The 27031-nt window shown below is 35.4% G+C and overlaps 5 protein-coding genes across 14 annotated transcripts; 2 read left to right on the top strand and 3 right to left on the bottom strand.

The window, feature by feature from the left end:
- Nucleotides 1-12: 12 nt before the first annotated feature.
- On the bottom strand, nt 13-2043 carry LOC118031603 (VQ motif-containing protein 9). The gene is made up of 2 exons (XM_035036075.2): nt 873-2043; nt 13-329 (listed from the first exon to the last, which is right to left on the bottom strand). The coding sequence occupies exon 1, from the start codon at nt 1879-1881 to the stop codon at nt 901-903; it is 981 nt and encodes a 326-aa protein (XP_034891966.1). The 5' UTR covers nt 1882-2043; the 3' UTR covers nt 13-329; nt 873-900.
- Nucleotides 2044-6899: 4856 nt separating this feature from the next.
- Nucleotides 6900-13454, top strand: LOC118031601 (uncharacterized). 5 transcript variants are annotated; one of them, XR_012171300.1, is made up of 7 exons: nt 6900-7197; nt 8111-8413; nt 8535-8617; nt 8747-8828; nt 11798-11919; nt 12420-12535; nt 12926-13454. XR_012171300.1 is itself a non-coding variant. In XM_035036073.2 (5 exons), exons 1-5 carry the CDS (start codon nt 7168-7170, stop codon nt 11849-11851), a joined length of 552 nt encoding a protein of 183 aa, XP_034891964.1. In that variant the 5' UTR covers nt 6900-7167; the 3' UTR covers nt 11852-12200. The 5 variants fall into 5 exon arrangements, 1 of the variants encoding a protein (XP_034891964.1); XR_012171299.1 differs by having other exon boundaries at nt 12408-12535; XR_012171298.1 differs by having other exon boundaries at nt 12420-13454.
- A 1236-nt stretch (nt 13455-14690) lies between these two features.
- LOC118031602 (histone H3.3) lies at nt 14691-15529 on the bottom strand. The gene is made up of 2 exons (XM_035036074.2): nt 15373-15529; nt 14691-15229 (listed from the first exon to the last, which is right to left on the bottom strand). Exon 2 carries the CDS (start codon nt 15227-15229, stop codon nt 14819-14821), a length of 411 nt encoding a protein of 136 aa, XP_034891965.1. The 5' UTR covers nt 15373-15529; the 3' UTR covers nt 14691-14818.
- A 257-nt stretch (nt 15530-15786) lies between these two features.
- Nucleotides 15787-19728, top strand: LOC118031600 (serine--tRNA ligase, chloroplastic/mitochondrial). 2 transcript variants are annotated; one of them, XM_035036070.2, is made up of 10 exons: nt 15787-16147; nt 16246-16394; nt 16586-16679; nt 16771-16919; nt 17196-17288; nt 17744-17923; nt 18269-18435; nt 18799-18933; nt 19027-19120; nt 19256-19728. In XM_035036070.2, the coding sequence occupies exons 1-10, from the start codon at nt 15913-15915 to the stop codon at nt 19529-19531; spliced, it is 1572 nt and encodes a 523-aa protein (XP_034891961.1). In that variant the 5' UTR covers nt 15787-15912; the 3' UTR covers nt 19532-19728. The 2 variants fall into 2 exon arrangements, with proteins under 2 accessions (XP_034891961.1, XP_034891962.1); XM_035036071.2 differs by lacking the exon at nt 15787-16147 and having other exon boundaries at nt 16254-16394; nt 16579-16679.
- Nucleotides 19729-20082: 354 nt separating this feature from the next.
- LOC118031598 (O-fucosyltransferase 7) lies at nt 20083-24322 on the bottom strand. 5 transcript variants are annotated; one of them, XM_035036064.2, is made up of 12 exons: nt 23893-24321; nt 23534-23638; nt 23225-23318; nt 23066-23133; nt 22745-22833; nt 22471-22651; nt 22217-22345; nt 22016-22149; nt 21719-21932; nt 20983-21167; nt 20807-20902; nt 20083-20525 (listed from the first exon to the last, which is right to left on the bottom strand). In XM_035036064.2, exons 1-12 carry the CDS (start codon nt 24043-24045, stop codon nt 20381-20383), a joined length of 1593 nt encoding a protein of 530 aa, XP_034891955.1. In that variant the 5' UTR covers nt 24046-24321; the 3' UTR covers nt 20083-20380. The 5 variants fall into 5 exon arrangements, with proteins under 5 accessions (XP_034891955.1, XP_034891958.1, XP_034891959.1 ...); XM_035036067.2 differs by having other exon boundaries at nt 23534-23624; nt 23893-24033; XM_035036068.2 differs by having other exon boundaries at nt 23225-23289; nt 23534-23624; nt 23893-24033.
- Nucleotides 24323-27031: the final 2709 nt, after the last annotated feature.

Genomic DNA, 27031 nt, shown 5'->3' with positions numbered 1-27031 from the left:
GGAACAATTGGGTGGGAGGAAAAGTCTAAAAAAAATAAATTCTTGCCATCAATGAACCCAGCACACATCAGAATCCTGCAGGTCCCCTTGATGTTCCTTAAATCACATTCACAAAAGTTAATCCAAAAGGGTGGTACAAGATGAAACACCCCGCCCCCTGCAGGATTAATCTCGATAAGAATTCCAAGATGTGTTGCCTAGTGTGATCATTTTACATTTCCATATAAAATCCAAACTCCTAAACGACTGGTTGGCGGTACCATAGAATATTAACCTGTCAAAACTATTCCTTCAGCAAATCTTGCCACCTCAAGCATTTTTTTCTACTCCTGGTAAGACCACACGCTTAAAATTTAGCAAAAACATAAGTGAGACTTAGATAGCACGCTAGCAATACTGCGAGTGCAGGTTAAGGTAAGCAGAAGAGTGTCCTAAATCCAAGAGGGCTATCTATAATAACAGGTTTAAACTCATAAATTACTGGAAATGGAAATTCAGTGTCATCCAAAATCAAACAAAAATAAACTTGGAGCAAACGGCGACATATACATGAAAGGAAATCAAGTACATGGTTATTCCAGCAGCAACATATGCCAAGTATAATTCAGTAAATTCTAATGGTTTAACCACCTGCATCTTGATTATCCACCAAAATAACTTTTCGTATTTCAAATATCTTTTGATATAATATCTAATTAACCAGCGCTGAACACTTCTCTAATCCAGAAAATTTAAACCCCCAGCTATTTACAACAGCTAATAATAATAATAATAATAATAATAAAAAGGTAAATAAATCTAAAATCCCTAACCCTCAAACTAAAAAGACAAGGTCTGTTCGTACTATTAATAATAATAATAATAACGCTTACCTGGAGAAGAATAAAATTAATTGAACTTTCAAAGACCTCTCCATCTAGGGCTAGTAACGGGCACTGTTGGTGAGAGAGGAAATGAAGATGGCGAAAGCAACAAACTCGGAGAAAGCAGAGGATATGGAGACCGCGGTGAGTTCATGCATCCAAATGGCAGCGGTGACGTTGGCAATTGAAACTGCGGCTGTGGTGCGACCATGCCTGCTGACTGCGAGAGGTTCATTACTTGTTGCGGGGGTGGCATGGCAAATTGCTGTTGTGGAGCCATCAGATTGTTCCATCGAGGTGAAACCAACGGGGCCAGCGGCGAGAATCCCGAGAACTGCTTGTTAGAATCAACGGCAGAGATCGTGTTCTGGAGGTACCGCATGTAAGCAGAAACAGGCGATTCCGCCGCCGCGTGAACAGCCGGGAATGGCGGTAACGGGGAGAGAGGTGCCGTTGACCGTTGGATGAAACTGTTTGTGGCAGAGGCGGAGGGGTTAGGGTTCTGCACGGTGGTCAGGGGTGGTTGTTGAGGAGGTGGGATGGTGCTGTTCAACGAAGGAGGAGGGCGGTTGCTAACGTGAGCCAAGGGCGGAGGACGAATACGTTGTAAGCGAGAGCTTTGAGCTTTGGGTGGGTGTATGGGTGGAGGTGTAGAGAATCTCTCATGAGCTGGAGATCCTGTTAGTTTTTGTACCACGTCACGGAAATCATTCTTGTTTATATTGTAAACAGGCGGTTGATGCTGATGCTGCTGCCCCTGCAGATTTTGATTTTGTTGCTGTTGTGATGATGGCTGAGATATCAGTTGCGTTTGTGATTGCTGCTGACAGGGTTGATCAAAGGGGCCCTTTTTTATATTTGCGGTGGTGGTTGTGATTGGGGGTTTGGAGATCTTGTGAGAGAGTTTGTTGAGGTGTTTGAGATAGTGATCTCTGTTGTTGTCGATGGCGGTGTTGTGGGTGCTGCTATTACCACTGGTGATTGTAGAATCGCCAGATGATTGACAGCTTTTATCCATTGGAGAAACAAAAACACACTCTCTTTCTTTCTAGATCTATTCTAATGATCTGGTAATAAATATCATGTATATGCGCGTGCAAGGGGAAGCTCCTGCTGCTGCTTGTGTTTCTGTGGGGAAGCTCTTATCTTCTTCTCTGTGGCAGACTTCAAAAGAGGTGTTTAGGTTGGGTAGCTGTAGGGTCACACAGATTATATTATATTTTTTTGAAAATTAACCCCAAGAATTGTGAAATTAGCATTAATCAATTTTTTTTTAAAAAAAAAGAAGAACACAATCTGGTAACAACTGCAGTTACCAAGTACGATATTTTAAAATTAGACTACGATTTTTATCTTATTTTCCAAAAGAAAATTTAGACAGCCGAAAGTTTTTTTCAACTATATTAAAAAGGAAAAAACACCCCAAAGATTAACAGATACATGCAATCCTAGTATAACGGTATTATTAGAAAACATTTGACGAGAAGAATGCACGAACATTGCAAAAGAAATATAGTTGATAGCCTATCTTGATATTTTATATATTTATTTCATCGAGTATTTTTTAATAATTAAAAATTTAATGTGATTACAAAATCTCTTTCTTCTTTTTTTCCCTCTTTTATCTCATCTCCCTTGAAATTACAACGCCGCATGTGATTTTCATCGAACCATCTTATTTTCCAAAAAGAATATTGACCGGGGTAGGTTTGTGAAGAGATTTTAAAAACTATGGTGGGATATCAAAAACACCCCTCGTATTAACAGATGACAGGCAGTTGCAAGTGGGAGGGAGGAAAGCGGTAAAGGGAGTGTGTATGGGAGTTTGTTTATGATGTGGTTTTTCCTTTTGCTTTTTACTGATTGGTTTTGTAGGCTTAAAAGAAGAGAAAGGACACGACCCGTAAAAGAAGGCACGCATCTCTCTATCAGGAGAATAAATTATTATTATTATTATTATTTTGCACTACTAAATACCAATTCTGTATCTAATCTTATTTTTGTTTTAAAGTGTGCCCACGATGCTTGTTGTTTTCTCTCTCCCTTTGTTTTCTCTTTCCGAAGTAGGCCCCATCGATACTCGGAACAGGGCTGTCTCTGGACTTTCCACTGCCACCCAAAATTAAATCAAATTATTATTTCCTTGCTTGTTGCAGGTCCTTTGACTGATCCAGTGGCTCCACGTGATTTGCCTTTCCTTTTCTTTTCCTCCATTGTTGATGGAGTCACAATTTCAAACTATGAGTAAAGTGATTACGATGTAATTTCTTCTTTTAAAAATGAAGAAAAGAAATTGAACCGGGAGGACCGAGTTTAAGGGTTTTATCTTTCCCAACTCAATTACTAATGGGTGTGAGAAAGCCTTTTAAAAATTATTTTTTAAAGTAACTTTTATTTTTAAATAATATTTTTTTTATTTTTTAAAATTTATTTTTAACATTAACACATTAAAATTAAATTTTGACTAAAAACATATTAAGAAGGGGTTTGAGAATGTGATAGCAATTCTTTTTTATTTCAAAACACATAAATTTTTTTAAAAAAATTATTTTTTTATATCAACATATTAAAATGATCTAAAAATATATTAATTTAAAAAAAAATAAATAAATAATAAATAATTTTTTAAAAAAATATTTTATAACCACAGTGACAAAACACTCTGTAGGTCTCCATTTCAGACCAATAGCAGTTACTTTTAGAAAAATAAATAAATATTATTTTTTATTTTTTAAAATATAAATTTGTTATCGGTGTAAAAAAGTAATTGAAAAGACAAAAAAATAAAAATAAATAAATCAAGATCTTTGAAAATGCGCAACTAAGCACGTTACCACACGTTTTTGATGAGTATAGTTAATGCTGTTTGTTTTATCGAACGAAACAAATCATTATTATATCTCTTGGAATTTTCTATTGCCGGTCAAACTGGCGTTACAGTAGGATGTGAATCGTACAACAAATTTCAGTAACAGAGATGGCATCACCGTGACTTTAGAGATCAAGGCTGCAAAAGGGGGTTGGCATATCATCTTTCATCGCCAACCAACACCCCTGTTTCCCAAACTTTTTCCAGCCCTCCGTATCTTTTTTATTTTTTTTACATTAGATTAATATATGTGTGTGTGTGGTTATAACGTTAATCAAACTCAAGTAGATTTAAATAGTAAAGAAGTTGTGACCAATCTAAAAATATCTATAACTGTATCATATTATAATATCAAACGAGCCATAAAAAAGTGTCAAGTATATAAATATAGCTTGATTCTCAGTGCTATGTTGTATGATGAAACATTTTTTTTCACTGCAAAACATTTTTTTTCTCAGTGCTATCTATAACTGTATCATATTATAATTTGTTGATTCTTTCATATTTGATTCATTTTATTTTTATTATGATTATTTTTATCTTAAATAATTTATAAAATTGGCATGCCCTTTCAATTTCATCCCTCTTACATATTTTTATCTGTCAAATTTAATCCTCGTTCTTTTTATTGTTATTTTTATATTCTTTTTAAAAACTGTTTTTGTTTTATGATTTCACATTCTTTCAATATTTTTTCATATCAAATTTAATCCATGTTCATTTGAACACCAATATTTTTGCCTTACCAAGTTTTAAAAATTGGTTTATGATGAACTTTATGACTGGACTCGAATCTAGCGTTTTAAGGGTTGCGAGTTTTAAAATGTGATCAGATTTAGGATATTTGTCTGGTTTTACTTGGTTTTTGTTTTCCTTTGTCTAAGTTTTTTTTTTTTTTTTCATGTTTCATCCCTTACTATTTATTCAATTGAAGACAAAGTTCTTTTTTAAAAAAAAATTGTGCGGGCTTTTTTGTTGGTTTTAAAAAAGACCCGGTTATCTCAAGTCATTTTATTTATCATTATTTTTTGTGTTTTATTGATTAATTCGTTAGATTTATATTTTTTTTCCCGAACCCTTTCTCTAGTGTTCAAAATAATTTTTTAAACAATTTACATGGTTAGAATTGTTTTTATATTTCAAAACCCTTTATTTTTTGTTTCTTTTAAATCTAGTTCTTATTGTTTTGATTGCTATTTGTTTTATTTTAGATAAGTTTTAAAAAATATTCTTGTTTGTTTGTTTTCTATAGGATTTTCCATTTATTTATAAAATAATTTGGGTTTTGTTGGATCTTTTTAATTGCTTCTCTTTGTTGAATTTACTTTATCTAATCGATATTAAATTGGTTATGAATTGAACTTATTGACTAAATCTTGGTCTGGAATTTAATGGGTCATGTGCTTGAGACATTTGTATAAATTAAGAAAATTCGTATGAGTTTTCTTGTTTTTCCATATATCAACCTTTTTTCCTTGATCGTTTTTGTGCCATGAGTCCATTCTTTTCGTCAATATCTTTTTTTTATGATTTTATCCATTATAATTAAATTGACTAAAAATTAATTTTTTTTATTCAACTCAAATTCAAAATTTCATGAATTACAACTTTTTAAAATTAAACAAGTTTTATAAATTTTGCAAAGTGCAGGCCAGAAATCCCGCGTGTGTATAGTTTAAGCAATGCTTAACATTACATTTAGGAAACGTTTTTTGAAAAAAAATAAATTTTTTTATTTTTTATTTTAAATTAATATATTTTTGATATTTTTAAATTATTTTGATATCAAAAATAATTTTTTTAAAATAAAATAAATTATTTTAATATATTTTAAATTAAAAACATTTTAAAAAATGACTGTTATCACCTATTATCACCTCTTAAAATGACATGGTAAGATATTAAATTACGAGCAACTGATTATTGAGCAGTCAAGCGTGTACTGAGTCACTGTTTTAGTCAACAAAGACGTTAAAACTTTTAACCTAATCAGGTGTTTCTTGCCCGTTAACTTATACAGTCACTCAATCAAGCAAACGAAATATATTCTTTTAGACGCTGATAATTCCATGACTCCTTTTCTTTTTCCTTTTTTTCCTGTTTCACGGGGTACATAATTTTTTGGTGGTTAAAAGAAGCAAGCGCTGCAAGTCCCGGAGTTCTTTTAGGACGCATCCACAGTCTTCCATCAAAAGCACCAACAAGGCTTCATCGACAGCAGCAGAAGCATTTTTCTCTTTGCATTCGAGGCCAATCAAATTCATGATGGAAATTGGAAAGTTATGTCTCGTAATGGCGGGGACAAGCAAAACATCAACCGCGAGTGCGCATATTTACATGTTTGCCTAGTTTTTTCGTGCATGATCACATCCAGATAATAATTTGCTGCTACCCAAACACAGCACGAAACGCATCCACCAGTTTGTCGCTTTGAGCTGCGTTTATTCCTTTTATAAATACTCTCGAAGCCCTTCTCGAATAATAATTGACAAGCAAACGAACAGATTATAATTGAGCTTTATTCAGCTGACGATTGGATGGATGAAAATGGGCGGGCTGTAAAACCATGAACATTAAAATAACCAGCCAAACGTGAAAAAAAGCTGTACATCGAAGTATATCGAAGCTCTTGTTTGTTTGTTTTTATCGCATTGCTAAGACACTGTTATATCAGAATATATCAAAAACTTTTGTAAATTCGTTTGTTTTTATTGCGTTCTTCAAATTTCTTTTCCCGCAGATCATTTAAAAAATCCCCACTCTCCCTTTTTTCTCTCAAGTCACACCGGTGACTAAAAGTTTTTATTTTTTAAATTATTTTTCACTCGTAAATATATTAAAATATTTTATTTTATTTTTTATAAATTATTTTGACATCAATATATTAAAATAATTTAAAAAATACTTAAAAAATATTAATTTAAAAAAAAAATAAATAATTTATTTTTAAATTATTTTAAAAATAAAAAAATAATCAGGGTCTAAAAGCAGAAAAGAAGTTATCTTGAAAAAGAGGGAATCTTATTGAACTAGAAACATTTCCATGAGCCTTTTCTTTTACATTTCTTTGAGTCGAGACTAATCTCTCTAAGCTCGGCCCAGTTCTCATCTCAATCCCCCCCATTCATCGGTCCAAGAAAAATAAAATCAATCCGAGCCAGCCAGCCAGTAGCTTCCAAAAGCTATCTTTCACTACCGTGAAATGGAAACGTGGCCTGCAATGAGTGGACTCGTATTGCAAGTTTACAACTCAGCTTGCACCAAGTTTACTAGCACAGCAACGAGGTAAAAGAAGCTGCTGGTGAGTGGTGAGGCCAGGCAGTTCATAACCTAACCCAAAAGCTGACTTTGTTTCTCTTCTCGACATCATTGATTGGCCGCTCGCTCTTGTTGAACCAACTCAACTGCAAAGCTGTCGCTTCTTCTTCCACAAAAATGGCCACCGAAACCCCGACACTATCTGAGGTCTCTCTAGCTTGGATTTAGTTCGGATCCTTATTCATTTTCATTTAACATAGAAATTTGTTAGAGAAAATGAGACTTCTTTGAGGATGGTTTTGCGCTTGATTCATTATCTGGATTTTTTTTAAAAAATATTTTTATATTTTTGGTTTTGTTCTAAATCATAAAGGTGAAATTCGATGGTTGATTCTGATTAATTCTTTTGGTCTGTGGAAGAGTGATGATTTCAATTTGTAGTTGTTATAGGTTATGCAAAAATATGTGTTTTGCACAAGGGATGTGCAATTGGCGAGGTTTTGCTGTGAAACATTTTCTCAATAGTGTTCTTCTTTATGTTAATAATGTCACTGAAACTTGCATTTTTATTTTTCGGTACCAAGTTCTGTCTGTTTTGTCAAAAGTGAATGCCTTTTCTACTGGACCTGTGAGTATGTTTCAATTGCCGAATTGAAGTAGCAAAGAATAAGTTAGTGTAGGATTGTGACCCAATGGATTGATGTCTCAGCCTTGTTGTTGTGTTTTGTGATGCCCATTAAGCTTGAGCTTCATCAAGAGATCAACACAAGTTTAACAGTTGAGAGAGGCAGTCTGGTTGATCTCAATATAGGCTCCTACTTAAGTTTAAAATCACCTGCAGCTTGACCAGTTCATACGTTCTGAGCTTATCCGTTGCAAGCTGATTTGTAAAAAACATTGATTCTTTTAGAAAAATTACTTGCAACGTCTCTACGTTTTAGAACTTGACATGTAAACGTCCTTTTTCCAGTAACCTATACAAGTGCATCGTTTGAAGTGTGATCAGATGTTTAAACCTCCAGCCCTTTGGCCATTTAGCATGCTCAACAAATTCTTTCTGCATCGGCATGCTATTAATACTGAATAAATAACCTCTTTCATCTCATGCTTTGACATGCAGCGATACGAACTGAAGGGAAAAGAAGAGAAGACAGATGTGGTTTCAAATCCTGTAGAAGTAAAAGAAGAGGAGACGCCAGTGACTGCTGTTTCTGAGGAGGCCGTGGAGAAAGCTGAGGAAGCACCACCACTTGCTGCTGAAGAAAAAACTGAAGATACACCTTCTGCCGCTGAAGAAAGCACTGAAGCTCCCACTACTGATGAAAGCAGCAGTGAAGATGCTCCTGCCGCTGCTGAAGAAACCAATGAAGGTACAGAAGAGAACTCAGGAGAAGAAGCTGCGGAAGAGAAGAAGGAGATTAAGGTAACCATGTATCAAGATATTCTGCTTGATGATGGCATAATTTTGTCATATTCATTCTACTTTCATATCTGTGCTTCCCATATTTTTATTTCCGTGTTGGGATTGCCTTGTTGATCTGTAGCTTGAGACAGCACCAGCTGATTACCGCTTCCCAACCACAAATCAAACAAGGCACTGCTTTACCAGATACATTGAATATCATCGGTGAGTGAAACCATGCCGATGCTTCATTTGTTTTTATCACGTTATCTTTTTTTTTTTGTCATTGTTTTTCCGACTTGACATTGGCTCTTTCTTCCAAGATAAAACATTGATTCTTATGATTTTCTCCAGGTGCGTAGCTGCCAAGGGTGAAGGTGCTTCAGAGTGTGATAAGTTTGCCAAATATTATCGTTCTCTCTGCCCTAGTGAATGGGTACGTATATCTGAGATCTTCAATAAACTAAGGAGTATGATATTAGTTTTTACTTTCAACAACACAGGCTGTTCAAAAGCTGTTTAATGCTCTTACATGTCTAATAATGTATACCTAGCATAAAAGTCTTGTAAGTAAAGAATCTTGAAGTCTTGACATAATCTTAGTTTTCAACTGGAAGAGCGTAAGCATCACCTTTAAGATTAATATACTATGCTCTCACAACCAAGTCCTCTGCTCAACTCTAGATTTATTTGTCCAAAGGTGCATTGAAATCCACACTGTTGACTCCTTTGTTGATCTGATTGAGCATTATCTTCGAACCTGCTATTCAGGATGAAATTTTTGAACTCCAAATTCCATGTCAATTGGTGTCCCAATTTGTGTGCAAAGCGTCCTGAAAATCATTGCTCTCATCACATATTAAACCTCCGGCACCTGGCATTCAGGGTTTTACCTTTAGGGACTCTATAAGGTCCATCTTTACACTTTTAGTCAGGCTTTCTATCTTTTTGATGTCAACATGACTTGCTGTCATGGAAAAGACAATCGCATTTCCCTCATCATAAACAGGCGCATCAAATTAAATAAATAAAAAAAAACTAAAAGTCATCAGCCATCCAGATGCACCAAGTCGCAAGTTCACTATAGATATGGCTATTTTGTCATTCTAAAAAAACCAACAACCTTTGTATCAGGGGGGGTAATATGTCTTGGTCATTTATAAATGTATTCGAACAAATCGGTCTGATCATTTTTTTTTTACACTAAAAGGACTTAATTATACTTAAAAGAAAAATATTAAACTTACTTAGAGGATTTTTTTGTCTTTTTAATTTTTTTATGTATAGTGAAGTGATTTAATTACCTTTAAAATAAAAAAAATCTTAAGTTGTTATCGAAGACCATTCTTTGTCCTTCTATTGTTATAATTAGTTTCATGGGGTTTATTTGGTAATTTAATAAATATAAATATTGTTAAAAAAATTTGTTTGATGGGCATGTTGCACCCGTCTACACATGGGCAACCCTTGTGTGGCGTCTTTAACTAACCAAATGTTGCCTTCACAGCGACTCCTCCATGATGCAGTGGCGTGTATGGTCAATGGACCCCTGGTTTTGCACAAATGGCTTTTCCCCTCGTCTCTCATCAATTTGCATGTTTGACCCTCTTCATTTTATTTTTTTCTTCAGATTTGATTCTAATTTTTTTTTATTACTGTTTATTTTATATTAAATAATTTATAAAATTGAATTTTTTTTAAATTTCATCTTCTTCTAATTTTTTTATATGTTATATTTGGTTATTATTTTTTTTTATTGTTATTTGAGATAATTTTTTAAATATAATTTTTTTTGCGATTTTGTCCCTCTATGTTTTTTTATATCAAATTTGATTTTTATTCTTTTGATTGATTTTTTTTACTTCGGCAACTTTTTTAAATTGATTTTTTTTTTTATAGTTTCATATTTTAACATTAAATTGGTTGAGAATTGAACTTTTTGATTAAGCACAAGTTTAGGATTTTACAGGTTGTGAATTTGAGAGATTAACTCAAGTTTAGGAGATTTGTTTGCATTTGCTTGTTTTTAACCTTATATTTGTTCATTTTCATCTTTCAACATTTATTGAATTAGAAATTGGCTATGTCATTTTTTTATTTGTTTTTTATTGAATTTTTCGGTGATTTTGAAAATGAGTTGCGTTATCTCACCTTTCAATATTGGGATGTTTGATAAACAAGCTTTATAGTTTTATTGAATTTGTTTTTGATGAGGTTACTCTAATATCACAACTAGGTTGTAGATTTTGTATGTAAACTTGAGTAGTCTCAGATTGAGTTTTTTTTTTGGATTATATTTTTATCTTTAATTTAGTCATTCAATATTTTGTTTGCTATAAATTGAGCTTCAAATTTTTTCATTTTACTTTTTATAAGGTTATTATGTTCTTATTTAATTGGTCTTCGTTATTAGATGAGATCCTTCAACATTTGATTTTTTTTAAAAAAATTTAATTTTATTATTCAATATTTAATTGATTAAGTATTGGTTTTCTTACCTTTTATTTTTTCTTTTTTTTCTATAGGATTATCTTAATTTTATGCTTATGATTGCGAGGTTAGTGAATTAACCTGATTTGACTCATATTTTTATTATTAGTTGTTTTTTTTTAAATATTTTTTTTTTAATTTCATCTTCAACATTGATTTACACACACACATATAGATATATGAGTTTCATTATTTTATTCAATTTACTTTTGATGGGTTATCCTAGTGTCACGACTAAGTTGCATATTTGGCATTCTAATTCGGATGGGTTTAGGTTAACTTTTTTGACCTTTTTGTTTATTATTTTTTTTCCATTTTATTTACCGCCATAATTTTTTTTTAAAATAAATTAATTAAAGCTTATTAAACCTAATTAGGTCAGTTCCCTAATTCACAGATTTGTTTTTGGTTTTTTAGTAACGTTTACATTGTCTTGGTATCTTATTTACTCTGGAAAAAAATTATATGAGCCATATGAGCCCGCACCACTTTATCTTGTATCATATTCTTAAACAGGCTTATATTCCATAAAAGTCCCTATCAAACAACAGCCAACTCCATCCCTGTCAGTCAACACCATCTACAAATCCATGTTTTATTTTGTTTTAGGCAGTAAGCGCTTCTACAAGTGCCACTGGCAAATTCTGTCCTTGACCATTCTGGTAGCAGTGCTTTGCTCACGAGGCATCTTATTTTTGTCTACTATACTTAAGCTTCTGTTTTATGCTTGGGGTTGCGTACCGATGCTGGCTTTTTAGATGGTTATGGAGCCGAGTATTCCCTAACCATGAATCACTGCTGCAGATCATAATATTACTCTTTTATGGTTGAAATGGCATCTACGTTCTTGTCTGTCACCTGACCTGCTATATGAATGCTATGTAAGCCTAATTTTGGTTTGTTATCGTGTGGCAGGTAGAGAGATGGAATGAGCAAAGGGCGAATGGCACATTTCCGGGTCCTCTGTAGGTGGCTGCGTGTTTGAAGACTGCCATGCAGTTTGTTTTCTGCTGCTAAATCGAAGTTTCCACCACCAAGTTAGTACCTTTAATGAGAGGTGTTTTTCTCAGGGAATGTCCTTTTCGAGTCTAAGTTAATAAGAAATTTTGCTTGTTTATTAGAAATAAGCTCTCAAGTCTGAACACGAAGAATTTGTTGCTTGCGAGACTTATTGCCATCTTAAGTTGGAGCTTACTCTTTCCCATCATTTCTTTTCTGCTTCAACTGTTATGTAACAGATACTCATTACAGTTTAAAACCAAAAAGAATCTTGAATTAGATATTAATAACATATACTTCCCTTCGATTGCTCAAGAAAGACATTGCCTGCGGGATTTCTCCTATCAAGTTTATAGTTTGGTGCTGTGCAGCTGCTTTATTCTGCTTAAAAGTTTTATGTACATCCATCGAACAAAAAAATTGCAAAGTCGAATCGGATTCTCATATATAGATCTGTTGCTAAGTGGTTTAAAATGTCACTTCATTTTTCTGCTGATGGAATTGGCACCTGATAATTATGCATCAGCTCATCTCGCAGGGACCCTTGTCCAGGCCAGAGAAGTTTGAGTTCTGATTACTTGACTGAAGCCGTCGCTCTCTACTGATTATTTGTGCTATGAGCTTGTTCTGTGACGGAAGAGAGCCCGATTACAGGTAATTAGGTACGACTGCGAGAGCAGTAATATTTGTTTGAGATGTTTTCTAGAATGTGAAAAAAAATCAAATTGATAATTTTTTAGTATTTGTTTTGTGATTTAATGTTTTGATAAAAAAAATCTGAAAAGAATAATATTTTAATATATTTTTTAAAAAATATCATGTAAAAGTTCACTACAATCAGCAAAAGAAAGCATTGACAAATAACAACCATCATTATTAGATTATAGAGAATTTAATACCTACACGGTACACCCATACCATGCCATAAACACGTCCTGACGCATCAGTCTTATCAAAGATTTGTCTGTTCTACTGATAAAAATGACAAAAAACTGAAAGAAAAGGTCAAAAACAAGAGAAAAATCCTAAAGTGAAAACCCACAGGTTTTTATGCTTTTTTACCACGGGTTCACCTGGTAAGCTGAACATCCCTGGACATGATAGTAACACGCATGGCATGGATTGCACAGAGATTAGTATCCTCAAACAACCCAACAAGGCATGCTCCAGCTGCCTCCGGCAAGGCCAAAACAGCCTGGCTCTGAAGCCGCAAATCAGCCTTGAGATTCTGTGAAAGTCTCTGGAATGGGAGTGTTCTGATGAGCAGCTCAGTACTCTTCCGGTACTTGTGAATTTCATGAAGAGTAACAGTTCCAGGTCTGTATCTGAGGGGCTTCTTCACCCCTCCTGTTGTTGGGGCTGCCTTGCGCGCAACCTAGGAAAACAAATAAGATTTGTTTGTAAATAGAAAACCCCGAATTGAAGAAACGAAAAGATTATACAATGCTGGCTGGCTGTTTCCTTGGACAATGATTAGGCATGGAGCTTCAATTTTCAAACAAGACGAGGATTGTTCATTTCCACAAATATATATTAATTTACCTCAACTTGCCGTTGCAATGACTGCACGTAATTTATGATTTCATCAAGCATACGGGCTTTTCCTGTGACTTAACATGGACACACAAACCTTATTTTAGCAATTAAAAATTCATGTTCTTGAAGCTAATGTATTCGAATTCTGAAAGTTTCAACACACCTTATTGCAACCAGGCACAAGATCTTGGAGAAGCTTCATTCGTTCACCAATTTTTTTCTCTTCGAACCTGACAACATGTTGATTAACCAGTGCAAATGCTAATTTGGAAATTACTCCAATTGATTGAATGAAATTGTATGGTATGCAATTGACTTGTAATTCTCACTGTTTCCACAAGGCTATGGCTATCAGTTGCTTGATCCCTCCTTGCTCTAACGTGAATGTAGTCCTCAGGAGGCTTTGAATTGGCCTTGTTTTGGATGTCAGATACAAACATGGATGCCCAGCACCTTTTTTGCACCTACAGATCATATTTTTTAATTTAGGCAGCGATAAACACATCACGAGTGCCACAGCGCAATTTTTGACTTGTTATCCGGACCTGCAGGTAGTATTACTCTGTTTCTGCTTTGTTATTCACATATGAGGAATCTGATTGCGGGTTACTTTATTATTTAAAATGCTTTTGTACATCCAACACTAAATGCATTGCTGGCTTATAAATCGGAACATTCAAGCATTCCCTGTCATGAATCATTGCTGCAACTTATACTTTTACTACTAGTTCTTTCAAGTCAAAATTTACACCAGAGTTCTGTTCCCGGTGACCTGACTTCGTTAGTAAATGCCACTTTGAGAGCCAAATCTTGGTTTGTGATTGGGTGGCTCATCGCTTAGAATCACGAGCAGGGGGGGGGGGGGGGGTGACAGCTGCCTATAAGTTGCTCGGCATATCTTTGCTGACAAGCATGTTCTCAAGGAATCCCTTACTTAAACCAGTGAGTTCCATAGGAAATTCATACCGACAAACTACTAGGCGGTTTTGCATTCCTTTAAGAAAGCACGGATGCATATCATGTATGTGTGTTGATTCCTAACCAACATTGGTCCTTCTAATCTTTATTTTATATATATATATATATTTATTTATATATATATATGTTAACTTTTAAAGTGATATTAAAAATAAATTTTAAAAACTAAAAAATATTAATTGTACAAATATTTTAAAATTTCACAGCAACCCCATGACAGGTAAAATTTACAATAAAAATGTCATAAACACTCTTCTGTACAAGAACTCGTAAGAAAAAAAGAAAGGCAAGAATGTTTAACAACGTCAATGCTATTAGATTAAAGAGAATTTAACAGCAGACCTTCAAACTTTTTAGAACTGCCTATAAGTCATTATTGATCACCCACATATAAAATAAGAAATTACAGCTTGGTTTCAACTCCTAAGCCCTCTCACCACGAATCCTCCTGGCGAGCTGGATATCCTTAGGCATGATGGTAACACGCTTGGCATGGATAGCGCAAAGATTAGTGTCCTCAAACAATCCAACAAGGTAAGCTTCAGCTGCCTCTTGCAAAGCCAAAACAGCATGGCTCTGGAATCTCAAATCAGTCTTGAAATCCTGAGCAATTTCACGAACAAGCCTCTGGAATGGGAGTTTCCTGATGAGCAGTTCAGTACTCTTCTGGTATTTGCGGATTTCACGAAGAGCAACTGTTCCAGGTCTGTATCTGTGTGGCTTCTTCACGCCTCCTGTTGTTGGGGCTGACTTGCGTGCAGCCTTGGTGGCGAGCTGCTTCCTTGGAGCCTTGCCACCGGTAGATTTACGCGCTGTTTGCTTTGTACGAGCCATCTATTACCAAATAAAATCAGTGAATTAAAAGACCCAAATTGAACTCGTAGAAACAGCAAGAACTATAAAGAAATGGGATTTAACCCAAAAAAACAAAAACAATTTCCAATGAAACAAGGGGGAGGAGAGGTAGAAAATCGTACCTCGAGAGACTTGCCAAAACTCCGAGAAGAGGAAAGGAATCATGGTTGGATTTACGGATTGTCGACTATTTATAGACGCTCATCATGAAAGCAACGTGGGTGAGGGACGGTCAAGATTGGGTATTGCTATGCTTTCAAATGGCGGCATCTGACGGTAATGGGTCAGTTATTTTGTGTTTTTTATGGGTTTATGAACGGTCAGGATGCGAATTTTCATTACCCTCTCGGATCCTGATACTATAATACCTACTTCCTACTGGTCCATACTGAATTACTGATCCCTCTTTAAAGCAAATACAATTTTTTGCACAAATTTAAACGACGCCGTTCTAGTTTTGGGTTTAATTCGACACCGGCTTTAAAATTGGAGGCCCAATTAGTTTAATTAAAAAAAGAATAAAAAAACTAAAAGATAAATTGTCCCAAAAAAATTGTTAGCCTAGTTTCCTAAGCTTCTTCTTCATCAGCAATGTACTTATAGGTGCTAGATAACAGAGAGAGAGAAAGAGAGAGACCGAAAAGAGAGAGAGAGAGGACAGCATGGGTTTACAGTGTTATTTTGGAGGGACAACTATACAAACCCTAAAGTTAGCCGCGATTCCTGCTTCTTCACGTTTCATTTTAAAGCCAATCTCCAAAACCCTAGTCCTAAATTCGTTTTCCCGCCATAACTATGTTAATTGTCCACAAAGAAATCCGTTTAAGCTTCTGGTTAGAGCTCTCTCTGCAACGGCTGTCCAGACAGCGCCTATAACGGAACGCTTGGATAATGAAGGTGCTCAATTCTTTTGACTTCATTTTGCTTCAGTTTTTCTCAGGAACCAAGCAGGAAGGTGATTTTGTTAATTTTACTTATTATTTGAACGATTCTAGTGGTGAAGCCGCAATGGAAAGCGGCGATAGATTTCAAGTGGATAAGGGATAACAAAGACGCGGTGGCTTTGAATATAAAGAACAGGAACTCAAATGCTAATTTGGAGCTTGTCCTTGAGCTCTATGAGAAAATGTTGGCTGTTCAAAAGGTCAGATTTATTTTATTTTATCAATTTCTTTCTTTCTTTTAAACATTGATAATAATAAAAATTGTTTTTTCTTTAATTTCTATATGCATCGAAACAAAGATGAGAGATGATGTCCATGACTAGTGTGTAGTTTGTGTGCGTACAAAATATTTAAGAAGAAAATAAAAGCTAATTGTCATTCCAGATGACAGGAAGTTGAACGGCTTCGTGCGGAAAGGAATGCAGTAGCAAACAAGATGAAGGGAAAGCTAGAGATATCAGAGCGTCAAAAACTGATTGAGGAAGGTATGGTTTGAACAATTTGTCATGCTTTTTGTCATTCTTTTGGTTTTTGATTGCTTGTGACTGTAATGAATATCCTTTTTTTTTTCTTTAGGAAAGAATCTAAAAGAAGGGCTTGCAACTTTGGAAGAAGACCTGGTTAAACTTACAGATGAGCTTCAGCTGGAAGCACAGTGTATACCTAACTTGACTCACCCACTTGTTCCGATTGGAGGAGAAGATAGTTCAACTGTGAGAAAGATGGTATGTAATTTTTTCAGCTGCCTCCTTTTATTTCATAAGGGAAATGATGCATAAAACAAAACACGAAGACATGAATTGCTCTTAGTAACCTAAAGACTAAGAAGTTGAATCCAGTTACAAGTACGCCATTTTTTGTACCTGTGATGTTTCATGAGATCATAGCATAATCCGTTCACAATTATGTTGTTAGCAAAGCGTGTGTATGGGAGTATGTTTGAGGGAGGGGATGATGCTGGACATGTTACAAGTTTAAGTTATTTTCTTGTGCTCTTATAGGCAGGTACTCCACGTGACTTTGGCTTCCTTGTCAAGGACCACCTTCAACTTGGGAAAGAACTAGATCTCTTTGATTTTGATGCAGCAGCAGAGGTAATCCTCTGCTTAATTTAGATCACTGTAGTTTTTCCTCCCATTGTTGCATGCTTTCATGGGAGTTTTGCTAGTTTAAATGCCACCAGGAATGAATTGTCTTTTAATGGACAATTTAATCGAACTATGTTTTTTGAAAGCAAAGGTCATCTTGATTAAGTGCAGTGGCACTATATTTCACTAACAAAAAAAGAAGAAGACTAAAGAATAAAGACATGAACTGTTAGACATTCACTAGCATTTAATTAAATTAGAACTTTTAATTGTTATTGAGTCCCTACTTGCAAGTTACTGTAATGGCTTGTCCCTAGATCATAAGATCATCACTTGCTCTTATATCAGACCTTAATGCAATCCCCAAGTAAAGATTTCAATAGCTAGGGCTTCCTGCTGACAAGGAAAGGTGATTTGGCTACTTTTGTCACATGCATTTTGTATTTTGCTTGGCCCTGCAGGTAAGTGGTTCAAAATTCTACTATCTGAAGAATGAAGCAGTTATGCTGGAGATGGCCCTTGTCAACTGGACTCTATCAGAAGTTATGAAAAAGGGATTTACACCTCTAACAACTCCAGAACTTGTTAGATCCTCTGTTGTTGAGAAATGTGGATTCCAACCTCGTGGTGATAATACTCAGGTTTGTAGTTGATTTTCTTTTTACTGCCTCTTCCAAATTGTGTTAAAAGTCTATTTATAAAAAAAATTCAACTTAACACAGATAGTCATATATGAAGCTGTAACAATGCTCTCATTTAAAACATTTTGGCCATGAAGTGGTAACTTCATGACAATATCCCTGATGGACCACTAAATTACTGAGGGCATCTCCCTTTCTAATTTTCTGTACCACGAGCTTAAGGACATTGGTTTGGCGTGGAAGAAATTCAGTTTCTTTGTCCTGAGTTTTCTTGGAGCTGGTGTTATTTCAGAGCATCACAATTAGTTATAATGATCCGTCGAACTTATGCCAGACAATTAACAGGTTTACTCAATCGAGGGTAGTGATCAATGCCTCATTGGCACTGCAGAGATTCCTGTGGGAGGAATTCACATGGATGCTATCCTTGCTGAGACACAGTTGCCATTAAAGTATGTGGCATTTTCCCATTGCTTCCGTACAGAGGCTGGTGCTGCAGGCACGGCAACAAGGTATGTTATTTGGGCTTTATTCATTTGCATGACAGTTGGTCTGATACCCTGAATAGATACAAGTTGTCTTATATCAATACTCCATTTTTCATGGTGGAATTCCTATATCCAGGATCATCAGTGTTTATTCAACTCTCATGTCCATATCACTGCAGTCCAGTATTAAGAACTGTTTAGTTTCCCTACAATTGGCAAAGTCCAATGATCATGCTTTCTCTTTATGATTTCCACCTGCAGTGTGTTGTTGCCGTGCTTTTTCAAACATGATTTCTCTCCTTGTAGATCCTAGAGGTCTTATGCTTGGAAATCGGAATATTTGCTGCTTCAATGCACAAACTGATAATGTTTGCAAAACTTGCACAGGGGTCTTTACCGAGTTCACCAGTTCAGCAAGGTGGAGATGTTTGTTTTGTGCCGACCAGAGGAGAGTGAGTCTTACCATGAGGAGCTTATCAAAATTGAAGAAGATCTCTTTTCTGCCCTAGGGTTACATTATAAGTTGGTCCTCTTACCAACCTTTTGATGATTTGTTTTACAGTTTTCCTTCTTTGTATTTATGATGACCTTTTGGTTTTCCTTTTTTTCTGGCAGAACTTTGGATATGGCCTCTGGGGATTTAGGTGCACCTGCTTACCGCAAATTTGATGTGGAGGCATGGATGCCTGGTCTAGGACGGTATGGTGAGGTATTGAAACTTATTTGACAATTGCACTCTTTTCTCTTCCATTAGTGATTTCCCGTGGACCATAGTTTTTGCTTTTGCATAGTCATTGACCTTGCAATAACGAACATTCTCCCACATGATTTCATTCTTGAGCAGATATCTAGTGCCTCAAATTGCATCGACTATCAAAGTCGCCGACTAGGGATCCGGTACCGTCCATCAGAACCTACACCAGCCTCTCCTAGAAAGGACAAAGGCAGCCTTGCTCCAACACAGTTTGTGCACACATTAAATGCAACGGCCTGTGCAGTTCCTAGGATGATCGTGTGTCTGCTGGAAAACTACCAGCAAGAAGATGGCTCTGTTATTATCCCTGGGCCATTGAGGGCATTCATGGGAGGGCTGGAGCTGATAACTCCCAAATCCACTTAGGAAATCTATCTGTTTTGCAATATTTGATTTTTATGGCGGAAATGTCTGGGATCAATTTTGATGACACTTTTTAATGTTTCTGCATTTGGCATTCAAAGGAAAAGAATGGAAAGGGTGAAAGGAAATAAAAGATACGCTGTCTTGGTGAGTTGTCAGGGTGCCGAAATTTAATCAAGGCCTTGATAGTTTCTACTTTATTGAAATTGAATTTTCTTGCCCCTTAATAGAAGCACGTGAAATATGAAAAAGAGGTGCGTTGGATGTAATCGTTCTTTATGACAACATTCGTCCTCAGGAAGAAACTGTATTTTTCTCTCTGGAAGAAATTGGTTTATGCTGAATTCGGAGATTATAGCCAATAGAGCCATTAATTTACAAGAAGCAGCACTGGGCTGAACTGGCAGAGCAAGGAGCCATTATCTCGCCTGGCTTTTGCAATAATGTAATCTCTGCACATTACACAGAAAAACGAATATAATCTTGGACTCCTAGAGAAACCATTGTACACATTGAGAACACAGTCTTGGTCTACCATTTGCTGACAATCACGATAAAAGAGAAGAAATTAAGTAATTTTTCATTTTTATTCCATTTAATGACGATACATACATTAGAGAAAACGTTGTTGCTCTAGAGATTGAGTGATGATGGATGGTATCCTCTAATTAACTTCTAATCTCAGTATTTTAAATTTGCCTCGCTTGCCGTTCATATGATCTGTAGCTTCATGTACGCCCACTTACCTAAACCCTAGATATACACTTACCTAACTATGATGCTGGGCATAACCAGCTTGAAGTATCTATCAGTGGACAGTGACAATTGTTCTTCAGCATCTAAACTACCTGATTATGACACAGAGGTGTTCAGATTCCGGGATTGCGCACACAAACAATCTGGTAAAGGATTTACATAAAAAGCTTCTTCTGAACGAAATCTATCCATGCCCTTTGTTCCTGGAATGGGCCCTTTCCTCTTCCTTGGGGAGCCTTGCCTGTGCGACCATTATGAGAAACGAAGTTTAAATTTAAATTGGTGGATTCTATTCTAAAATCTCAATAGAACGCTGACTTGACCGATATATGGCCATAGACGATACCCTCAAAATCTCACCAAACGAGCATTAGTTTCCTGCAGTGCCACTGTAACTTGCAGCTGCGCAGTGTTAAGAGGACCTCCCCTCTTCTCCTAGGCGTGCAGTGCCCGTGGGCAACTCAACTAGTGGAGAGGTTTATGGGTACTAAATATGATTACAGGGTGCTTAAGAATACATACCGTTTTTTGTGCCTTTCAATGACCTTGTCTGATAAAAGTTTGCCTTCTTTCTTTGTTCCGTCCTCTATTTTATCAAACAGACGAACAAGGGCTTTCCTAATGGACAAAAAGAAGATGCTTAGTGCAAGTAAATTGATCGAAATAAAGCTAAAAAAATAGACAAGAATATCTTATACTTGTCTGGGGAAATTGTTCTTCTGTGTCCAAGAAAACGACGATGGCCTTCTACAGCCCTCGCCATATTTCCTGAGTACGTCGGCATGAATACATCACTTTCAACAGATAATATATAATCAAGCGCAGCCAGCTGAGTCGAATGATTGGCAAATGGTTCAAGCTCCTCAATAGATGCCAATTTTTCCTGCAAGATGTTTGAAGGAGATGCTAGCCATAGAGCAACTTGCTTGAAAATTTAGCAGACTCATAGAGAGCTTGATTACAAACACTAAATTCCAAGAAATTACGGTTTTAAGTATACAACCGGGATCCTCTCATAATCTTTCTAAAATAAACTACTGTTTTGATTATTCACACACACACAAAAGATGAACATGAAAACAGCATACAAAATGCACAAGGCTAAATCAATGCAAGCAATTGATTACAAACACTAAATTCCAAAAATTATAGTCTATATATGATGAATGGTTTAAGTATTTACGTGGGATCCTCAATCTTTTTAAAATAAACTACAATTTTGATTATCCACAAAAAACGATGAACACAAAAACAGCATACAAAATGCATAAGGCAACATCAGTGAAAGCAATTGTACTCATCATTAGTTGTGAACATGGATTAGGTTGAATACTCAGATGTGGGTGTTAAATTTTTTTCTTTTTTCAACCTTAGGGTTTTTTACTGAAGTGTCAAGTTTAGCATTGTACTCAAAGCAAGGCATTTGAAACACACCTTGCTCATTAACATAGGATACCGGGATCGTAGATCATCCATATATGAATCACCTCCATATATCTCTCCCGCAGCAATGTATATAGGGGTATTTGATGGATAACCAAGAGCAGATAGAAATATTGCAGCCTCCTTTGGAGTTAAGGGGCAAAAACCTTTAGATCTTTGCTCCCTGGGATCAATATCCTTCACTTTCCACTCATCATTTGCGTCTCTGCAAGTCACAGATAAAATTACTTAAGCAGAAAACCTGAGCTCTTAATTGAATTCGCTATCACATAACTGCAGCAAAATTACCTGATCTTTTTTAGTTCATCTGCTTCAGCAGGAGATAAACCATGTGTGCATCCAGTGAAGGCAAGAATGTCCTTCTCGTATCGTAAGTGCAGAGCAATGTAAGTACCGTATGACCTCATGCGGTCCACCAACAACTACAGCGACCATGTAAGTTAAAATCATATTAAACAGTCATTGCACATACAAGAATCAATTTTTCACCTTTCCCGTTGCTTCAATTGGAGGTGCGAAACAGAGGGCTTCATAACAGGCACGGCAACGCAGCTTCTGAATATCAGCAGGGAGATTGTTATTTGCTAGACGAGAGTCAGTCTTGGCAGCCAGAATAACCTGCGAAAACAAATTTACGTTGGGAAACTGTGTTAGAATTTCAACAATAAATGAGAGTAAAACCAACAGATGGCAATCATAAATATCTCATAACCAGGTGAAACTGAGCATTCTAATTGATATACCTTATAATCAGCCCACATGCTTGCTATCTCCCCCTGGTAATAGTCCATACCAGACCAGCTTTTAAAATATTTATCTGCTTTTGTAGCACCATCCATTTCCATGGGGAGCCTTTTTATGACTTTTACATCATTAGCTAGAGCGTTGATGAAATGATCTTCATTGAAGACATCTGAAAAGTTGCTGCAAGACAATAAAAAAAGAGAAGAAAAGAAACTATGGCATCACGACATGAGAGGGGCCAACAACGTAAGAATTTCACAGAACTAAAATGACCTGGAATCTTGCCAATACGACTTTTTATCTAGTTCTGGAACAACAAGAGTAGCATTTATGATACGCGCAATAGCTACCATATCACATATCTGCAATTCAAGAAAGACAACTATTGTCAATCCCAGTTAAAAACAAAAAACAAAGAATCAATTAAGAAAAAAATACGGATTATTGTTGCCAATATGAGAGCACAGCACAATCACATGCGCATTTCCAGAATAAGATAGAAATAGTAAAGAATTTGGGAAGATAGTAACTAAAACAATTTCAGTAATTTCAAACACAGTGTATTTCACACAGAGATAGACAGTAGAGAAGTACCCCAGCTCGCATCTGGTTGAGCCCACCATTTGTATGCGCTAAGAGATAACCTCGCGACTCTGGAGGAGCTGAGAAACAATAGGCAAAGCGGGAATAAGGGAACAAGCAAATTTTCTTGAAAATATGCAAATAAGAATAAAAATAAAAACTAAAACTTACCGGTATAGTTAGGAGTAGGTTGAGTGCAAGGCATATAATCACGATTTGGCACAGGCTTCCATAGTCTGGGACAATTCGTACGCCAAACCGGAAACTGTCAAGTCTTAAGTGGTGAAGACATGAAAGATGCATGCTTAAAGGAACATAAAACTCTTATGACACTCTATCCACTGATAAATCCCATATTGTTTTTGCACCATTTTTTCTCTCTAATGAATCAGTATTCAAGAAAGAAAAAAAAGTACACAATAATTTCGTTTGAACTGGCAAACGAACGTACTGGAATGAAGGGCATATAATAAGACCTACCTGTTGGGATGAGAGGGGGCCTAGGAACACATTGGGAGGAGTGAACTCACTTGTCCACCTCTGTTCTTGCTCATTGCCCAGTATCTTGTCTCTGATTTCAATTTGCTACATATATTATTATTATTATTATTATTATTATTTCCGAAAGGACTAAAAACTAAGGCAATTAGTTGCCATTCCAAACCCAAAAAATCAATCACATTTGGCACTTCCTACTAAAATAAGCAAAGACTGAGATACCTATCAAACACACTAGGCACAGGTAAACATAATAAACCCTAATTCTCTACGCTAGAAAAAAAAAAAAAAAAAAAGAAGGAAAAAACAGAGAGAGGTATTTTTTTTTTAACATTACTTACGGGATTAGGAAGCTTGTAAGGATCAGGGAGTTTAGAGTGACGAGGGAATATGTGCAAGTGTACGGAGAGGAGTGACATCATTGCTATTGTACATATGGCGCATGATAGTATCCTCCTCATCAACCCCACCGCCTTCCATCTCCGCATCTGCATCTTCGTCTTCTTCGCTACTTTTTCTTCCTTTTTTTATATCATTACCCCCCCCCCTCTCTCTCTAAATATTTAAAAGAAGAAGTGATTAATGAAGGAGCAATGTGGCCATTTAAAGGAAGATGAAAAGTGTTTTCTGGGAGAGAGAGATCGGCTATGGTAGCAAGGAGTCGTAGTATTTATTTTTTTTAGTTGTCGTTAATTCGCTTTGTTTACGGTTCTCAAAAGAGGTTTAAGCACTTGAGCTCATCTCTCAACCAATTTTTTTTAAAAAAACATGATAATAAGAAAAATTAAATTAAAGAAGCACAGACTAAGGAGGGGATAGAGACTGGTTGTATCTTCTCCTTCTCCTGGTGGAGTAAACACTTATCATTTTGATTTTACGTTGCGGGTCCCTTTTTGCTTTTTTTACTCGTACCCTGATATGGATTGAAGTTGAATTTTTTTTAGATAAATTGAAGAGAAAAAAGAGAGAATAAATCCAAAAGATTATAGACGATTTTCGTATTTTAATTACTTAGCTTTAACACTTCTACTCCTCTAAAAGAAAATCACCTTTTTGTAAAAACTTTGCGAGCAATATATATTATCTCCTGCCAAAAAGAAAATATAAACCAAATGCTTTTTCTTTCAGATTATAAGAACCAAAGTTTAAATAATGAGATTTCCCTTTGAAATCACGTTGATCTGTAAATTAATCAGCTAGCTGGTGCCTAATTTAAGATTAAGCAACACGGCGGAGTAGAGGCTTTACTGGGAAATCACCACCCTTAACTGATTGACAAGAATGGAATATGTCAATGGCACGTGAAAAGGGCTCTGGAATGTCAGGTGATCCCAACACAGTGGCTGGATTGTTATGCTTGAATTATAATGGATGAGTGTTGATGTCGCGAGAACAAATGTAAGCTACGTCGTCGCCGTCATCCGGGAAAGATCTAAGCGATTATACGCTGTGGAAAATCCAAGAATAAAACAATATAGTAACAATCCTGGGTAGTTCTTTGAGTAAACAGTCTGTGCTTGAGCAAATGCCCTGCGGTTCTCGTGACATCCGGCCTCCTCTTTTCTTATTTCCACTTTCTGATGTACAATGAGCTAATTGCTTGTGGCACCGCTACCAGGATCCTCTCTTCACGTCACCAGATCAGTGCGTGGAGGAGATGAAGGAAAGGCGGAACTGCAAACTAGAAAGAGAACATGCAATTTATGAAAAGGTCGGGATATCTCACGTTGCTTTCATGTTCCAATCTTCATTTCCAGCTCTTTTTTCTCTGATTTTAATGATTAATCTGAACTCATATTGCTATGCTTCTGAATTAGATACATAGGTTTGTAGTTATAGAAAAGCTTGTTGGCTATTGGTTTCTTCTTCTTCTTCGTCTTCTTCTTCTTCTTCTCTTTTTTTAGTTATCATTTTTTGCGAAGGTGATGTATGGTCGGGGAAAAAAAAATCTTTCCATTTTGAACCAACTAATAGTATTTCTCAATTAATTGAGTGGTTAAAGTTTCACTCGCTGCCGATGGTAATTAACTGATGATGCGAGAAAAAATAAAATATGAAAAGAACATTTTCTAAGAAAAATATATATTTTTTCATGATAAAATCCACCTACACCCATGTTGAGATGGGTTCCATGGGCTGTTCATCCAATTTTTTCATGATAAAATCCACCTACACCCATGTTGAGATGGGTTCCATGGGCTGTTCATCCAATTTTTTCATGTATATATAATTTTTTTATATACAAAAATAAAAATTAATGATAAATTATCATCAATAGCACGCATAACAGATAACATGATATATCCACCAGTAAGCAACATGGCAATCCAATGATTTATATCTATACACAGAAAACATGGATAGCACCGACAGGCACAATGTTTTTCTCTAGTGAAGAACTAGCTTGATCCCCAATTGCTCCCCCAATTACACAATCTCTTCTCCATAAAATAAAATAAAATAAAATAAAAATTCTCAAGGTCTACACTTGGTTACAAAGCAACTCGGCCCTACAACCTAGAATTGGTACAACCATGAAAGTTGGCTAAAAACCATGAAAAAGCTAGCCAAAAATCATAGAAAAAAAAGCTAATATAGACATTTATATTAATAAAAAATAATAATAATGGAAGCAAGTCAAATCCAACGAAAGCTATATCATTGAAAGCAATGTCAAACCAGGTTCGACCAGGCAATTTATAAGCTAGCTAGATATGCGATCCCTAAATTTAACATTTATGTTGTCTATGTGTTGATATAAGCATATAAAAGTTTCTGTTTATAAGAAAAATTATTTTTTTAAGCATGTCACAAAGGCACTAGCTAAGTCATTCAACTCAACCGTGTACAACCTAATTTTTATATAAAGTTTTTTCACAATTTTATCGGTCACAAGTGACCATCCAAGACCAAGACTAAGGCTCCGTTTGTTATGGAAAATGAACTGAAAAACACTCTCCCGTGTTTGGTTGTGTTATGGAAAATGAACTGGAAAATAATTTATTAATGAATTAATTTTTTTTCAAGTTTATCTATATATATATAAAATATTTAATCACTTATAATAAAAAAAAATGAAATCTAAAGAGTATTTATAATGATGAATTTTTTTTATTATATCCTATATTCATACATAGCTTATTAAAATAATGAGGAACAAATCTTACAAATTAAAAAGTTGAATGAGAATGAAATTGAAAAAAAATATATAATTTCATAAATTATCTCAAATAAAATAAATAATAATCAAAATAATAGAGATCAAATCTAAAAAATTAAAAAAAATAATAAAAGATGAAGAAATTAAAATAATAATAATCAACATTTCATAAATTATTTCAAATAAAATAAGTAATAATCAAAAGAATGAAGACCAAATTTGATAGATAAAATTTTTTAATAAAAATATGATAAGGAAAAAGCAAATAGCAATTATAAAAATAAGGACCAAAGTTAATATAAAAATAAAATTTTAAGAGA

Source organism: Populus alba, chromosome 11 (genome assembly GCF_005239225.2).
Source record: "Populus alba chromosome 11, ASM523922v2, whole genome shotgun sequence".
In the NCBI taxonomy this organism is placed as follows: Eukaryota; Viridiplantae; Streptophyta; class Magnoliopsida; order Malpighiales; family Salicaceae; genus Populus; species Populus alba.
This window is presented reverse-complemented; position numbering and strand designations above follow the sequence as displayed.

Bases quoted from the DNA above. Each gene is read 5' to 3' on its own strand.
- LOC118031602 (XM_035036074.2), bottom strand. From the start codon at position 15,229: ATGGCTCGTACAAAGCAAACAGCGCGTAAATCTACCGGTGGCAAGGCT.
- LOC118031598 (XM_035036064.2), bottom strand. From the start codon at position 24,045: ATGCAGATGCGGAGATGGAAGGCGGTGGGGTTGATGAGGAGGATACTA. The intron at 22,346-22,470 runs GTATATCAATTA...TTGTTTTCGCAG, and splicing joins GCATGTGGGCTGATTATAAG to GTTATTCTGGCTGCCAAGAC. The intron at 20,903-20,982 runs GTATAAGATATT...TTTGTCCATTAG, and splicing joins AGAACAATTTCCCCAGACAA to GAAAGCCCTTGTTCGTCTGT.
- LOC118031600 (XM_035036070.2), top strand. From the start codon at position 15,913: ATGGGTTTACAGTGTTATTTTGGAGGGACAACTATACAAACCCTAAAG. The intron at 16,680-16,770 runs GTATGGTTTGAA...TTTTTTCTTTAG, and splicing joins TCAAAAACTGATTGAGGAAG to GAAAGAATCTAAAAGAAGGG. The intron at 18,934-19,026 runs GTTGGTCCTCTT...TTTTTCTGGCAG, and splicing joins GCCCTAGGGTTACATTATAA to AACTTTGGATATGGCCTCTG.
- LOC118031603 (XM_035036075.2), bottom strand. From the start codon at position 1,881: ATGGATAAAAGCTGTCAATCATCTGGCGATTCTACAATCACCAGTGGT.
- LOC118031601 (XM_035036073.2), top strand. From the start codon at position 7,168: ATGGCCACCGAAACCCCGACACTATCTGAG. The intron at 8,414-8,534 runs GTAACCATGTAT...GTTGATCTGTAG, and splicing joins AAGAGAAGAAGGAGATTAAG to CTTGAGACAGCACCAGCTGA. The intron at 8,829-11,797 runs GTACGTATATCT...ATCGTGTGGCAG, and splicing joins CTCTCTGCCCTAGTGAATGG to GTAGAGAGATGGAATGAGCA.